The sequence below is a fragment of the Corythoichthys intestinalis genome, chromosome 7 (genome assembly GCF_030265065.1).
Source record: "Corythoichthys intestinalis isolate RoL2023-P3 chromosome 7, ASM3026506v1, whole genome shotgun sequence".
Taxonomy (NCBI): Eukaryota; Metazoa; Chordata; class Actinopteri; order Syngnathiformes; family Syngnathidae; genus Corythoichthys; species Corythoichthys intestinalis.
Genome location: NC_080401.1, coordinates 45,147,672 through 45,163,944, shown reverse-complemented (window position 1 = coordinate 45,163,944; position 16,273 = coordinate 45,147,672). Strand labels below are relative to the sequence as shown.

At 41.7% G+C, this 16,273-nt stretch overlaps 1 protein-coding gene across 2 annotated transcripts in view; it reads left to right on the top strand.

The window, feature by feature from the left end:
* Window positions 1-16,273, top strand: part of ncanb (neurocan b) — a 401,378-nt gene that overhangs the window by 161,342 nt on the left and 223,763 nt on the right. For both annotated transcript variants that reach the window (XM_057841507.1, XM_057841508.1), the window contains one exon: window positions 14,333-14,507. In XM_057841507.1, coding sequence (XP_057697490.1) covers window positions 14,333-14,507 — 175 coding nt within the window. The remainder of the gene's footprint in view (window positions 1-14,332; window positions 14,508-16,273) is intronic.

Below are 16,273 nucleotides of genomic sequence, written 5' to 3'. Positions count from 1 at the left end.
TCATTTTTGTTGCAGTTTTATTGCTTTACAACATATATATAGGAAGGTCAATTTCATGCAGTGACACTTTCCGGCCACCGGGGGGGGCCTGGCCCCCCTTAAAATCCACTTATGCTATTGTCATGTAATAGGTTATAGTCAGGGGTGCACATATTTTTTTTGCCCAGGTTCTCAGAGGAGGACCTGGAGATGTGACTTGGTCCCCATTGAGCTTGAGAGCCGACCCGCCTGATGCGATAAAATTATGACAAGCTTTACTTAGAGCCAATTACCTTTAATTAATTATATAAACAATTAACGCTTGATTAACATCAACTGGCACAAAAAAGTGCCATTACTTTGAAGTGAAATGTAAAGAAATAAACATAAAAGCACTAATTCAAAATAAAGGGCATTCATATGCGGCTCCCACATTAACTCCAAGCCTTTGTAAAAGTGGGATGTCCTCCTCATAAGAGCTCAGTGAACGTGCATGTTTAGCTTTGTGAAATGCGAGCAAAAACACGTTTGTCAGTGCATGGCGCTGTTCTTCAATAACTTTTTTCTGCCACTTGTCCATAGGGCGAGTGGGGTCCTGTGTGACATCGATAGTTTGCTTAATTGCCACATGCTGTTTTTTTTCGTGCTATTCAAAGTTTGGATGGCTAAAATTCTTTGACCCTACATAAAATGCGCTGCTCTTATTAACGGCATTGGGATTCTCCCGGCAAATGTTGCACCACATTTCCGTGCGAGCAACATTTGCTTCTAGCCATGGTACCTCCTGCAGCCACTTTTCAGCAAAAGTCCTTTTTTTCCCGGTAGCTCCAGTGACATCTCTGTCGTCTGTCTGTCTTTTGACGGGAGCAGGGGAACACGGAAATAATTACTCAGTGGGGCCTGCCTCTTTGACATTTTGAGAAGTGATTTTCTCGTGTCCGCCGCAAATACAGTGGTCAGCCATCGGTACGCAAAAGCGTATGGAACCCGTTGAGGGCCAGCCCGTTTGTCTGCGTCCAGTGCGCATGCGCGCATGCGGACCACTTATGTGCACCCCTGGTTATAGTACAGTATAATAATAACAGTTCATTCAGGTGAAGTTGTGCTGAGAAAAAAATATACCATTATTATAAAAATCAGACCTTGTAAGCAGACACTATTCTTTTCAACGAATACTTTTTTACTCATACTTGAGTATATTTCTGGATGACTACTTTTACTTGAGTAATATTATTAATAAGTAATGCTACTCTTGAGTAAAATTTTTGCCTACTCCTCCTATCCGCATGCTGCCGCAGGCTACACAGTCTGCGACGTGGGTGAGAAGGGTCCCTAAAGATGTTTGTGGCTCGGGATAAGCAGCACTATTGTCCAATACCTTGAATGGAGGGAAGAGAAGTCAAGTTTAATAAACGTTAGTAGCACGAAGGATTCCTTGTAAAAATGTTTGAAAAGCCTTGTGAAAGACTGCATGTCTTAAGGAGACTGTCTCGATCAACATTTTTTCACAAAAATGTTACAATTTTGAAGAGGACTTCAGAATTTAATGCTGATTCTTTCTCAAGGCCAAAATGTTTTCCATGTCTCTCATTGGTCCAACAGCACTACCTATTCTGTACTGCTATGCCTTGTCTTCAGAGTGTCAGCTGCTATGTACGTTACCAAGGCAATATGAACGCGTTCCCCTTTTACACCAACCTCAGCTGACCAGTTGATTAGCGAGCGTTGAGTGCCAGTGATTCAGATGGAGGCCAATTATGTCGCAAGCAAGGAGATGCCGTCTCCGGGGTTTGGTCTTAATTAGCCGTCACGCTAGGCTTCGCCACTCAAACGCTGGCTTTTAAACGTGTCCATTAAGCGTTATTGATACTGCTTGGTTATAGCAATAACCTATTAACACCCGTGGATTTTCTTCCCTACTCGATTCAAAGTGATAATTCTCGTCCTTTGATATTCCTTCTTTAATTTCTCACAAGACTCCTTACTCACAGTCGCCTGCTTTGCTTCTCAGCGCACGTATCATCGAGTCAATTGTATGTCTCTTAGACATGGCACTATTGATTGTTTCGAGTCCCTCGTGGTGACACGGGGGAACTGGTTTAACCAGAGAACCGTCAGTCTTGGCTGAAATAGTGGCTTCATTGACAAGAGTATTTTTCCCGAAGCTTAGTCATATTGACCACTTCAACAAACAAATGTTTTTCTTTTAATTGCCAATGCCCCCTGAAGTAAGGTAGTATGATGGCTAAAGAAACAATTAATTAGGCCCGCCCGGAATGGCTCTGTTTTCTATAATAGTTTTATAGTTCTATTGTTTTTTTTGCAGTGCTCAACATGTCTCAAAATTCACAAATGTTTGCAAGTGTGTGGATTGTGGTCAAAATGTATGTCCTTTAGTGGTTCTGAACATGACTCCTGATAATTTATTTAGTAGTTTAAAGTGCCTGTGACACCATTAAAAAAATCTTAATTAGCATTATTATTGGAAGGAAAATCATATTTTCAGAGGATTCGACTGTATACAACAATTTGGCAAAGCGCATATGATGAGGAAAAAAGTCATTTAATCTGCCGTTTACCCCCACCTGTCATTATCCCGCTCTGGCGCCTCCATCTGGGTGATGACATCGGCGTAGTAATGATTTTACAATTCAGCCCAATGGGAAGCGTTTTTCAGCGATTCTGGTTCAAGTGTGGATCTTTCAAGTGATATTGTCGATCCAGAGAAAGCCTGTGTGCCATATATGTTTGAGTTGTATATGGAGGAGGAGGAACATTCAGAACGACATGAAACAGGAGGCTGATGACTACAGTATACTTTAAAATGTCACCATTGTTTTCTCTATACTCCAATATTTTTACAGGATATTCTTTGGCTCTAAGTATTTTTCCCCGATTGCTAAATAAATTGTATAGTCATGACAAATAAGTCTTGTGCGAATGGTATTTTAAGCCACCGGAGTTACTCCGGCTCTTGTCATCTCCCTCCCGGCGACTCGGAGACGGAGGAACGAGCGTAAACAAAAGAGGAAGCGTAAGAGCTAGGCTACATGCTAATCAGAACCGAGCGGCTCGTCCTAGTCTCTTTTTCACCTTTCGAAAATGAAAAATCACACAAAACTACCCCGACTCATGTCACACACGGTGGCGAGGGTGACAGCCTTCACCGATCGGCCTGCCCCCAGCGGCGAGCATGTTTCGGCTCATCGTTCCCCTACTGCGGGCACTAGCCTGGAACTCCAGACTCACTGCTCTTCCAGCTATAGAGTCTGAAGACTGTTCCGCGGATCAATTTCACAGGTCTGAGCACGCCACAGTAAGCAGACAGCGGAGTTGACCAATCAGCGACGGGCGTACGTGATGTTGGTAAAGCGACAAGAAACTAGCACAAGCACGTAAAAGTACGAGAACGGAGAAATTTATTCAACGTGAGACACTGTTGGTTTTAGCGACTCAATGTGTTTTTGGTTATTTAAAACTGAATTTACCGCAGATAGGAACATATTCTCGGCTCTCCCGTTCACCATCTGTGTTGTTGTGGAGACGACTTCTGACGCGCAAGAGTGATATTGCACGTTAAGAACATGTCACGCAAATAAACGAATCTGATTGCACGGACGATTTCATTTGGGCTCGAGAGGCCAATAAGGAGCTTGGTCCCAGACTCTATAGCTGGAACAGCGGTGAGTCTGGAGTTAACAGCTAGAGGCCTTGGCAAGAGTGCCCGGGCACGCAGCTGGAGAATGAACGCCGGACAAACCAGCCAACGTCGGAGAAACGCGTGGCTGCCCGAGCCCAACCCGAGGATAGTGCTCTATTGACTGGCACATGAAGAGCACTGAGGGGGTGGAAGTCTGGACACAATCGAGACCCGGAGACGAGCGCGGGGGGGCTCCCCGGGCCCAAGCTGAGGCACGTCTTTATTGGCCGGCGACCGTGGTGTGGGACAAGCCGCTGGTCGTCAGCCAAGTGGCCTTCTCGGTGGACAAGTAGCATTGTCACCCACAAAATGCAAGCCACCTCCTTATTAAAACGTGTGCCATGATCCCAGTATTTGACATAACATAAAACACGGTAGCTTATTCACTTCCTCGTCGGTCCAATGGTCCCACAGTTGTGGACTTGTTTTGGCCATTCTCCCCATCTCAGTTGCTGTGGCAACCACGACCCAGCCATGAAAGATGACACACGAACTTGACTACCCAAACCTGCCACAGAAGGATTATCCCAAGACAACACCCAGGCACGCCTTCCACCCGGCCCACTCCACTGCAGCTTTCAAAAGACTGAACATTTAGCTAACAACTGTCGCTTCCCGGGAACATTCCGGTGTATCCGTTGTTTTGCGGACCCTGCATTGCCTCTGTCGTCTGTTTTGCCTTGCTTTTTGATCAATGGATCACTGTCGACGAATAAATTGTTAACCTGTTCTCGGTGAGCTTTCTTTAAATCATTCAAAATGGAGTCAGTACATCGGGTTAACGCTGGAGTGGATGCGTGGGTTTTGGCTTTCCGGATGACTTACTGGGGCTGCGCCAGTGGGACGCCCACTGGTTCGGCTGTCGCTGTTTTGGCGGCTTGGCTGGGAAGCCGAATTGCTTCAAAGGAATCTTTTTAAAATCCAAAAAGGCTCACACACCTCTCCATGGTGCAGCAACAAAAGCCTGCAGGACAATTGGCCAGCATAATTGAAAAATAAACCGAAATAATCCTTAAAATCAGCTGAATCCGCAGTCGTTTTGCATACTGTAGCATTGACTGTATACTGAAGATTAGTCCACTGACGTGACATTCGCATTCTTCTTCAATCCAGGAAGTCACTCATTTTCATGGCGCGGGATTAGAAAAATTGAATGAATACAGTGGAGCAAATAAGTATTTAGTCAACCACTAATTGTGCAAGTTCTCCCTCTTGAAAATATTAGAGAGGCCTGTAATTGTCAACATTGGTAAACCTCAACCATGAGAGACAGAATGTGGGGAAAAAAACCCCAGAAAATCAGATTGTTGGATTTTTAAAGAATCTATTTGCAAATCATGGTGGAAAATAAGTATTTGATCAATACCAAAAGTTCATCTCAATACTTTGTTATGTACCCTTTGTTGGCAGTAACGGAGGCCAAATGTTTTCTGTAACTCTTCACAATCTTTTCACACGCTGTTGCTGGTATTTTGGCCCATTCCTCCATGCAGATCTGCTCTAGAGCAGTGATGTTTTGGGGCTGTCGTTGGGCAACACAGGCTTTCAACTCCCTCCACAGATTTTATATGGGGTTGAGATCTGGAGACTGGCTAGGCCACTCCAGGACCTTGAAATGCTTCTTACAAAGCCACTCCTTTGTTGCCCTGGCTGTGTGTTTAGGATCATTGTCATGCTGAAAGACACAGCTACGTCTCATCTTCAATGTCCTTGCTGGTGGAAGAAGATTTTCACTCAAAATCTCTCGATACATGGCCCCATTCATTCTTTCCTTTACACAGATCAGTCGTCCTGGTTCCTTGCAGAAAACAGCCCCAAAGCATGATGTTTCCACCCCATGCTTCACAGTGGGTATGGTGTTCTTTGGATGCAATTCAGTATTTTTTCTCCTCAAAACGCGAGAACCTGTGTTTCTACCAAAAACTTCTAATTTGGTTTCATCTGACCATAACACCTTCTCCTAGTCCTCTTCTGGATCATCCAAATGCTCTCTAGGGAACCACAGACGGGCCTGGATGTGTGCTGGCTTCAGCAGGGGGACACGTCTGGCAGTGCAGGATTTGAGTCCCTGGCGGCGCATTGTGTTACTGATAGTAGCCTTTGTTACTGTGGTCCCAGCTCTTTGTAGGTCATTCACTAGGTCCCCCCGTGTGGTCCTGGGATTTTTGCTCACCGTTCTTATCATTTTGACGCCACGGGATGAGATCTTGCATAGAGCCCCCGATCCAGGAAGATTATCAGTGGTCTTGTATTTTCTAATAATTGCTCCCACAGTTGATTTCTTTACACCAAGCGTTTTACCTATTGCAGGTTCAGTCTTCCCAGCCTGGTTCAGGTCTACAATTTTGTCTCTGGTGTCCTTCGACAGCTCTTTGGTCTTGGCCATAGTGGAGTTTGGAGTGTGACTGACTGAGGTTGTGGACAGGTGTCTTTTATACCGATAATGAGTTAAAACAGGTGCCATTAATACAGGTAACGAGTGGAGCCTCATTAGACCTCGTTAGAAGTTTGACCTCTTTGACAGCCAGAAATGTTGCTTGTTTGTAGGTGACCAAATACTAATTTTGCACTCTAATTTGGAAATTCTTTAAAAATCAAACAATGTGATTTTCTGTTGTTTTTTTTCCCCACATTGTCTCTCACGGTTGAGGTTTACCCATGTTGACAATTACAGGCCTCTCTAATCTATTCAAGTAGGAGAACTTTCACAATTGGTGGTTGACTAAATACTTATTTGCCCCACTGTTTATCGATCGCTTCCACACCCATCCATGCGGTCCATTTCATTCAGGAGCATAAAATACCTCGTGAAAAATGAAATAAACATGCTTTTTGCTGTCATAAGCACTTTAAGTTAACCACATATACCAGTTTCATTGCCTTTTTTCCTGCGCCGCTGAATGTGGACTGAGTCATAGTTTGATGAGCCATGCAAGGATCCAAAAATGAAGGAGTGGGCATTTTCATAAAAATTGCAACCTTGTAGCTATTGATGCTAAAATAACCTTACAATTACAGCTAATGTTGCTTTGGAGAGAACCGAATAGGCTGTGAATACACATTTTCATGTTAAAAGATTCCATTGGACCGGGTAAAATATTCACTTGCAAATATAATCGTGTACATGAGGACATAAATTGCATCCCCAATGAGAGCTAGCCCAGTATATAGAGTATATTTTATTACTCCAGAGGATGCAAAAATGTTGTTACTGTAGACAGTATTTATAGTGCATTTAGGATATACTCTAGAATAGCCCCTTACTGTTGTCCTCCCTGAAGAATATGATGATGTGTGAGAACACAATTTTCCTCGCTTATGCACACAGTTGGATTGCGTATCTGTTTGGACAGCCTCAATATTTCTTCAAAAGGACAGGATGCCTATAGCTTGGAATGCTAATGGGTTCACAGCCACTTAGCTCTCCATCTTACATGGATCTGTGTCACTCTCCCTGATAAAGTAGCCAGGTTAGCAACCGGACACCCACTGGTTTCATGTCTGTCTTCACTGGAGCAGAGCTACGTGAGTGGCAGGCTAATGTTGGAGGAGATAGAGAGCTATTTGTTTCCATTGGGAAGCCTCGAATATGGCTTGCTACTTCTCACAGCTCAGGGAATTGTAGTTTACTAGGTTCCTAGTTGCAATGAGCAACTACTAACCGAACCAACCAGTTTAGAGTGAGTTTAATATGTGTGAAGACAATAAGGGTACATTCACGAATTTTTGTTAATTTCGATTATAGAATCGAGGCGTTCCTCCTGCAAAAACGGGTTACTTGCAGTGTGAACAGAATGCAGCCACAATGTAACACGCATGCGCACAAAACATTTCGTGATGTGCTGTACTGTTTATGGAAGTATACATGGTTCTTTCAGGATGTCTCCACTGTCATGCTTTTCTGGCCATCACGAGGACATTTTGCTACCAGAGCCACATTTGTCTTAACCCGATAGTTACACATAAAGTATGAAGCAGTAAATTAATTGCAAGATCTTATCTTTCTTTTGACTCATGGTAATTCAGTGTAATTACCGTATTGGCCCGAATATAAGACTGTTTTTTGCATTGAAATTAGACCGAAAGAGGGGGTCGTCTTATATTCACGGTCTAGATGTTATTACCATTCACGACACTGGATGGCGCCAGATATCATTGAAGTGTTGTTCTGTCATGACAGATCTCAGCTACTCTCAAGTTTAACCAGTTTGCATTATTTTATTGCAATGTTTTTCCTTATTCAGATTTGTTTCAAGATTACACTTACAGTTAGACTTCACTTTGATGGTTAATGCAGTTATTGCAATTTTGTTTTTTTATGACAATCGATTGTTTTATTTACATTTCAAAAACCATAAGTCATTCATTTACAAATGTGATTGCACTTTACATATTTAAATGTTCAGACATTAAGATTTGAATGAGGCAAAATAACATGCTTTTTCTCTCAAATATATTGTTATAATCATTTGTTTTGGATGTACTGTAATTATTTTCTGTGTAAAAATTAATTTGGTGTTCAAAAAGTGTTTTTTTCAAACTTGAGTCTTGAAAAAGAGGGGGTCGTCTTATAATCAGGGCCGTTTTATATTCGGGCCAATACGGTATTTCATGATGTTCATGGTGTAATATGGTCCAGTTTCCTTGTATTCATCAGGACTCTGGTAATAGTATTCTGGATTGGCTGCAGCATACTGATTTATTTTTTTGCTAAAACCTGTAAATATGCAATAATCCAATCTTCTAAAAATTAATACATGGATCACTTTTTCCGTGTCGTATTTGGACAGAAGACCCTTAATTCTGGTTGTTTTTTTAGGTGGCAATTGGCAGATTTAGCGTTAAACTCCAGATGGCTGTCGAAGTTCAGGTCTTAGTCAATAATTACAAAGATTTTTGAATGTTTATGCAATGAGACTATGGGGCCGTTTACATAGTGACGCTCCAAGAATACAACAAATTTCATGTTTGCATGTGGTGATGGTTCCGTCTCCATTCGAACGATGTCGCAATACCGCGTGAAAATGTAGTATTCATGCCAGGCCCTTGGGGGCAGTGCAGTTTTACAAGGCGACAGCCAATGATGCATTTCTTGACAACAACCTCCTCAGCCCGGAAGACAATATACCCACCCACTCGAAGCAATGGCACCCACGCCTTTTTTTCCCTTTTCCTTTAAAAGGCACAAAAACGCGAAGAAAAAAAAAATTGGAATTTTTTAAAAATTATAAAAATGGTAAATTAAAGCCGACGTTCCACCAACGTGTGCGAGAGCTGACGTCATCAGAGTGAGAGCGCTCCATTCATATGGTTGCGGATAGGGGTGTAACGGTACACAAAAATCTCGGTTCGGTACGTACCTCGGTTTTGAGGTCACGGTTCGGTTCATTTTCGGTACAGTAAGAAAACAAAATGCAAAATATAAATGTTCTAGTTGTTTATTACACACCTTTGTGCTTTCAACAACAGGAACATTAGCCTATACAAAGCTAGAATTCTGCTCAAAAAGTACCGGGTATTTAAAGATAATCCAACAACAATTTGCCTTTCAGACCCAGCGTATTGGTCAGCTTTCTTTCTGAAAAAGAGAAAAAAAAGAAGTCCTGTGCTAAAGAGAAAAGCAATCCCAATGACAAAGATTTTAACATGTATTTTACAAATGAAATGCCTCGATGAATAATTTTTTTTCCCTTATGAACAGTTTTCAAAAGCTTTATTGGTGGATTTTCTCAAGTTAAAGCACCACACAGAAATTAATAAATCTAATTGTCTAACCAGGATCAGTATATTATTCTTATTATTTAATTACAGGTGTTTTAGCTCATTTCATTTTTATTTAAATGGGCTATTATTTATTTTATTATGTGTTTATATTTTACAAATGTGATGTAGTATTCTTTTATATTGTATACTTTATGTTGTATAACTTTTGTTCCTATGTGAATATTAGTTCCTACTTGTTTTGTTGTGGTAGGTGGGTTTTGTATTGAACACGGGGCTGTTTTGGTTGGTATTATAGCAGAGAAGACAGCAGTAAATCAAAGACAAGTCAACTGTGCACCGATCTACCACTCAAGAGATCTGATGGACTCAAAAGTGGGTTACGATTGCATATTAGTTTGAAAATCGACCGGATCCACTGTATTTTTACACGAGTGACTTCCGGTCTGCTAGCTAGTAGTATTGACGCCGGAGGGCCGCGTCTCGCGTCAAATTATAAACTCTGCCGTTCTTTTCGCGGTCATCGCGTTGAGCCGCTTCTGGGACGCGTCTAACACCAGCCGCACTGCGACTGGTGTGCATTGGCTGATTGACTTTAACGGCCACGTTTCATTGCGTTCTCGCGGCGGCCACGTTGTCGCGCCGCTGACGTTTCTTTACTGTCCTACCATGTTGGTCCTCATTAGACATAGTCAATATAATCTCCACAAAGAAACTGTAACCCGATCGACTCACAGCCTCAAAAGCAAGGGTTACGTTACGTCGGAAACTAGTTCGGTACGCCTCCGTTCCGAACCGAGCACCCAGAACCGAAACTGTTCAATTCAAATACACGTACCGTTACACCCTTAGTTGTGGAGCAATCCCCGCCGTCGACTCGTTCCGCTTTGGAGGCCGGAATCAAAAGTTTGTGTCTTCGCCTTCTGTTATCGCCGTCATCATGTAAAGGCGAGGCCATTCCGCCACACAGTCGTTGCGTCTTGGTGTCGCAGCGTGACCATGTAAACGGCTCATGAAACTGAAATGCAGAGTTGCGTCTCATCTGTTTAAGTATGATAGGCAATGTAATATTCCCTAATGTGACTTAGAGGAACCATCGAGATGTCAAATAAAAGTGGTCTGATAATGGACACTTGAGGAACCCCACATGTGATTTTGGTTCATGGTACAGAAAAATCCCTATATTTTCAATAAGATTTGAACCACTGAAGTACAGTGTTAGTGAGCCCTACCCACTATTCTAATCTGCTGAGTAGTATGTCATGATCGACCATGTCAAATACAATATTGAGATCCAGTTATAACGGAACAAATTTTTTGCCTGTGTCATTGTTCCGACGAATATCACTGAAGACCTTGAAAAGTACAGTCTCAGCGCTGTAGCCAAAATCCAGACTGAAATGAGGCAAAAAGATTGTTTTGCATCATAAAAGCATAAATTGTCCTTAAAAACAAGCCATCCAATGATTTTTGGAATGGTACATGGCAAAGAAATTGAAATATTCCTTCAGTGTGAACGTAGCCTAAGAAACTTTAAACTTAATAAATACTAACCATCACTGGCAACTATGAGGAGTGAGACATTATTGTTTTTGATGTTTCAAATTTGGGTTTTGCCTGGGAAGTTTATATCAAGTTTAGTTTAATCAAAATGAAAGTCAAAGAGCCCTGAGTTTGGAAAACCAATTTGTGAAACTGAAAAAAGATTGAAAATCATTTAGAACTATTGCAAAAACGTTCATGTTCATTCATTGCCACTACATCTATTTGGAATGTCATGAAGAAGAAACCCACTGGGAAATAACGCAATGGCAAGAAAAAGCAAATGCTATTCAGCACATCCGTGTTCATTTGACATTAAACCACTAATTAGGATAAAAAATAGTCAAAGTCAGGGTAAAATTTGCCCAAAAGGTGTTGGGATAGGCATGAAAAAAATCTTGTGGGGATTTTAGGACTGACAAGACAATAATTAACATTTCAGGGGAAAGACCCATTGAAAAATGATCCAAGCATGATCCCAACATGCAAGTTCGTCTTTTAAACATCTGGGCGGTAACAGTCATGGCTTGGTCTTTATTGTCTTAGAAATCTACATTAATTCACAACACACAAACAGCAAACAGCAGCAAAATTAACTTTACACAAATACCAGCTCAGAGGCAGTAAGAGAAGCAACAGCCGAAGTCAGAATCAGGTGGCCAATCTGGAAGGGGAACATTGGAAAATCAGGCATGACACAAGGTTATCAGACAAAGCAAAAGTTGAGTGAAGCTGCAGGTTAGGTGGCTTGATAGTGAGCCTCAGCTGGAAGTGTAGACGGTAGGTTAACGAGCTGAAGTCCTGCCAGGATCAAAGTGGAAAATTCCACCGCAGCTGGAGAGCCACCAGAAAGGATAGTGACAGACTCTAAGCATTCTGCCAAAACACCAGAGCAGTTTATCAGGGTCACATTTATATGTCAACCCTAAATACAACGCATTGACTGCATTTTATAGGCATTTTACTTTAGAAAGGTCAAACAAGAGGGCCTGACAGATGCTCCAAAACATGCATCTGAAGGAGGTTGAAGTGAAAGCCTGAAAACCATCAGAAAAAATGCTAAACTGGTGGTTTCAATATGAAATCCAATTTCTAACAATGTCAAATAATAATAATAATAATAATAATAATTCTTTGTCTGTTCTTAATTTACCGTAATTTATGCACTATAAGGCCCACCTGACTATAAGCCACCACCCACCAAATTTGACCCGAAAACTGCATTTGTTCATAGATAAGCCGCATTGTACAATAAGCCACAGCTGTCCTCCCTTTTATTATGGGATATTTATACTAGGGCTGTCAAACGATTACGTTTTTTAATCGAGTTAATCACAGCTTAAAAATTAAGTGTAATTAATCACAATTCAAACCATCTCTCAAATATGCCTTATCACAAGACGGACATAAACATTCAACATACTGTACATAAGTACTGTATTTGTTTATTATAACAATAAATCCACAAGATGGCATGAACATTATTATCATTGTTTCTGTGAAAGGGATCCACGGATGGAAAGACTTGTAGTTCTTAAAAGATAAATTTGAGTACAAGTTACAGTAATTTTATATTAAAATCCCTCTTAATGTTTTCGTTTTAATAAAATTTGTGAAATTTTCACTCAAAAAAATAAACGATTAGCTCGCCATTGTTGACGTCGCCTAGCGGTGACGTCACACGGGCTCCCTGCCGTTCTTCCACAGTGTCTTTAACTACTTAAGGTAGTGATTGAAATACACCACAAGGTGTCAATGGCGAGTTTTAAATTAATTAGAGATCTAGCCAAGGCAAAGTCTAGGTTTTATATGTATTTTACATAGCTATTTTGATTGGGAATGCCAGTTCTCTTTGCACTGAGCGCTTTTCTTTTTGCGAACATTGTTTTTGAGCAATAGGAATATTATTTTTTTTTGTGCTTTCACTAAATGATACTGTAGTGACATAATTGTCCCACCCAAATGCATGATGGGAAGTTGGGCAACCATGACTGTCAGTGGTGGCTGCAAATGGTATACAATATGTTCTGCGTTGTGCTCAATTAAGCGTGTTGAGAAAAAGATAGTCTCCTGCTCCGCCCAAATGCATGATGGGAAGTTGGGCAACCATGACGGTTAGTAGTTGCCTCAAATGGTATACAGTATGTTCTGCGTTGTGTTTAATTAAGCGTGTCAAGAAAAAGATAGTCTCCTTTCATTCTTCCCCATATCATTCGCCACAATACTTACTCAGTATATGTGTTGTGAAAGATTTGCCAAAGCTTAAGCCAATAAAAGGCCGTGTTCCAATGAACGCCTGTCTCCGCTCGCATTTCTCTGCCTTTTCGCTCTGAATGTGCTAAAACTGCGTCATTGTAAACTGTTTGAGGCAACGCTTGAACGGGTCTTTCCATGCATGCATTATTTGCGTCAAATATTTTAACGTGATTAATTGAAAAAATTAATTACCGCCCGTTAACACGATAAATTTGACATCCCTAATTTATACCAAACGATATTAACTGGTTACACTTGATTTGACAGTGGCCTCATAAGACTGTCATAGGACCAAATAAAATACCATGAAGCTTTGAACCAATTGGCTGCAAAGCTTCATTGCTTCAAGAAGCTTCATTTGGCCATCACTGCTCCCTTTAGCGAGACGGTAAACCTCTGTTGCCACCTGCTGTACACACTGTTGTCATCCCATATGCCTCCTAGCATGCATTGCAGCGCTAAAGATGTAAATAACAAACAAAATTCATGTTCTGTGCTAATTATTTCTTCAGTTACTTTTCCAGTTGTTTTTATTAATTGCTAGCTCTGGTATTTGGGAACACTTTATTTGACAGTGGCGCTATAAAACTGTCATAAGACCATCATAATTATGACATGACACTGCCATGAGCATTAATGAATGCTTATGACAGATGTAATTTTGTGTCATCTGGCAAATTATCTCACTTTTGAATAGATGTAAAAGATCCGAGCTGGACATAAATGGAGTGTCGGTGAAATGAAGCATTCATTAATGCCCATACTAGTGTCATAATCATGTCATAATTATGACGGTGTCATGGCAGACCTCTGTCAAATAAAATGTCACCGCACTGGACTATAAGCTGCAGGATTCAAAAATGAAGGAAAAAAAGTAGCAGTTTATAGTCCAAAAATTACGGTAAATGTCTTATGCGTATGGAAAAAATGAAGGAATTCTGCCTCATTATGCCTTTACTTTTTGACCACACTTTGTCTATAAACGGAATACAAACATGTTTCAGGCACTGTCACATAGAAAGCAGAAAAGGCCCTTCAGATGACATCCACGTGACTTTGTTTCTGCCCCACTGCTTGTAAACGCTCATGTTTTAATGTTTCGAGTTTGAATTCTCTCATCTCTCTCTGCTCCAGGCGTGCTTTTTCATTACCGCGCTCCCCCCGACCGTTACGCCCTGTCCTTCGCCGACGCCAAGAGGGTGTGCATGGAGAACTCTGCGGCCATCGCCACGCCGGGTCAGCTGCAGGCCGCCTTTGCCGACGGCTACGAGAATTGTGACGCCGGGTGGCTATCGGACCAGACCGTACGGTGAGGCGCTTTCTATGTGACTCTTTTGGTTTTGTTCCTGGAATGGTTTGCGGCTACCTTGCCTTGGGGAGATCATCAGATGTGCTGTGGAAAATTGTTCATTTAATAGGTCTGAAAATTATCATTAACTACAAATAATGTACCTCTGCACATCGCAGGGGAAATTCATTGAAATGTTGATGGGTCAAACACTTAATAGAGAATAGAAACTTGGGACAAAGTACTGAAAAAATGAACCATTTCAGAATTCCAAACGAACATTTTTCAGGCCCGGATCTAGGTTTACTGGGTTCTAAGAAATCTTGAGAGGGCACCCCCAATGCAGGCTTTTTTTTACCTTCTGCATTTCTCCGGGCTTGGCACCGGCGCAAGTAGGACACTGGCTTGTGTCCGGTTGAGGCTGCATTAATTTTTTGGGGGGTTTATTTGTTTTTTGTTTTTTTTTCATTCATCTATCTACTTATTCTCACAGTCGGTGTGATGTCATGATGACGTCATCTCGCATAGCAATGTGTCGCCATTTTGAGATGGGGGCACGTACAGGTAAACATTCGTGGACAAATGTTGTTTGAAATTCATATATTTCAGCTGTGTTTTGCGTTGTTTTTTTTTTTTTTTCATAAACACGTCTCAAACATGACTTATTATTATCACGAGTCACTGCCGACAGACATGAGGAGGCGATACAACTTAAAATTAGTGTGTATTGGCATGCAAATCTGCCCATAAAAAGTCACAGCTGATAGCTGGGTAAACAATCCAAAGGAATTGCCTGCGGTGGACTTCGGAAACATCTACAACTACCTCATAAAGTCACCCAGTAAGTTGACCTTTATCAATTACGTGGAATATGTACCGTGTGGAACTAAGAAAACTGGTAGTATATATGGAGTGATTATTTCTGCCGTAACCGGTAATTCGCCTCCAAGCGTTATTTTTCCGTGAAGACGTCACGGCAAAATAACCAATTTCCACCAGGCCAATAATATACCGATTGACCGATCAGAGCAGTTCACGGCAAAAGAAAAATAACGCTTTGTGAGTTGTCGGTTATGGTTATAATAAGCACTGCCTAGTCCATTGAATCCTAGCAGCTAATGGGGGAATAAAATCGATTAAAGTTTACTAACCAGTAATAAAATGTCAGCTACAAATGTAAATGTGCCTGGATTTAGGTTCTCACTGGCGAGAATGGGCCACGGAACAGTCTTCTTTTACTGTTCCTCGATTGATTGCTTTCAGCCATTTGCGTGTCCTTTTCTTCTCATGAGGAAGAATGAAGGACTTCAAATGCGGCTCCGAACTCTTCCTTGTGTTACAACCGGCAACACAGCAACTTTTAGTCATTCCGACGGAGAAAAAGACCGCAAATAAGACGCGTTTGTACTACAATGCCGAACAGGGAAACTACTTGTGACTGGTGTTTTGCCCCCATTTCAATATGGCGACGCTTTGTTGTGGCTGGTGACGTCATTAATGCCCGGATGTCCGACTGCGAGAATGTGTCTGGAGAAGAGAGAGGAAGCGCGCGGATAACAAACAAGGTTGGAAAAACTGCTTGTTTTGGTGATTGCTTGTTCGGCGTGGTTGAGGCCAACAATAACCGTTAATCCTGCAATAAAAAAGTAGGTGAGACCAACTCTCCGTGCGTTCGCTATATCCAGTGCAACGCTACTATAGATATTCCTGACATTTTGATTGGGTGGGCACGACTCACGTCTGGGTGGGCCAAGCCCACCCCGGCCCCCCCATACATCCTGCCCCGC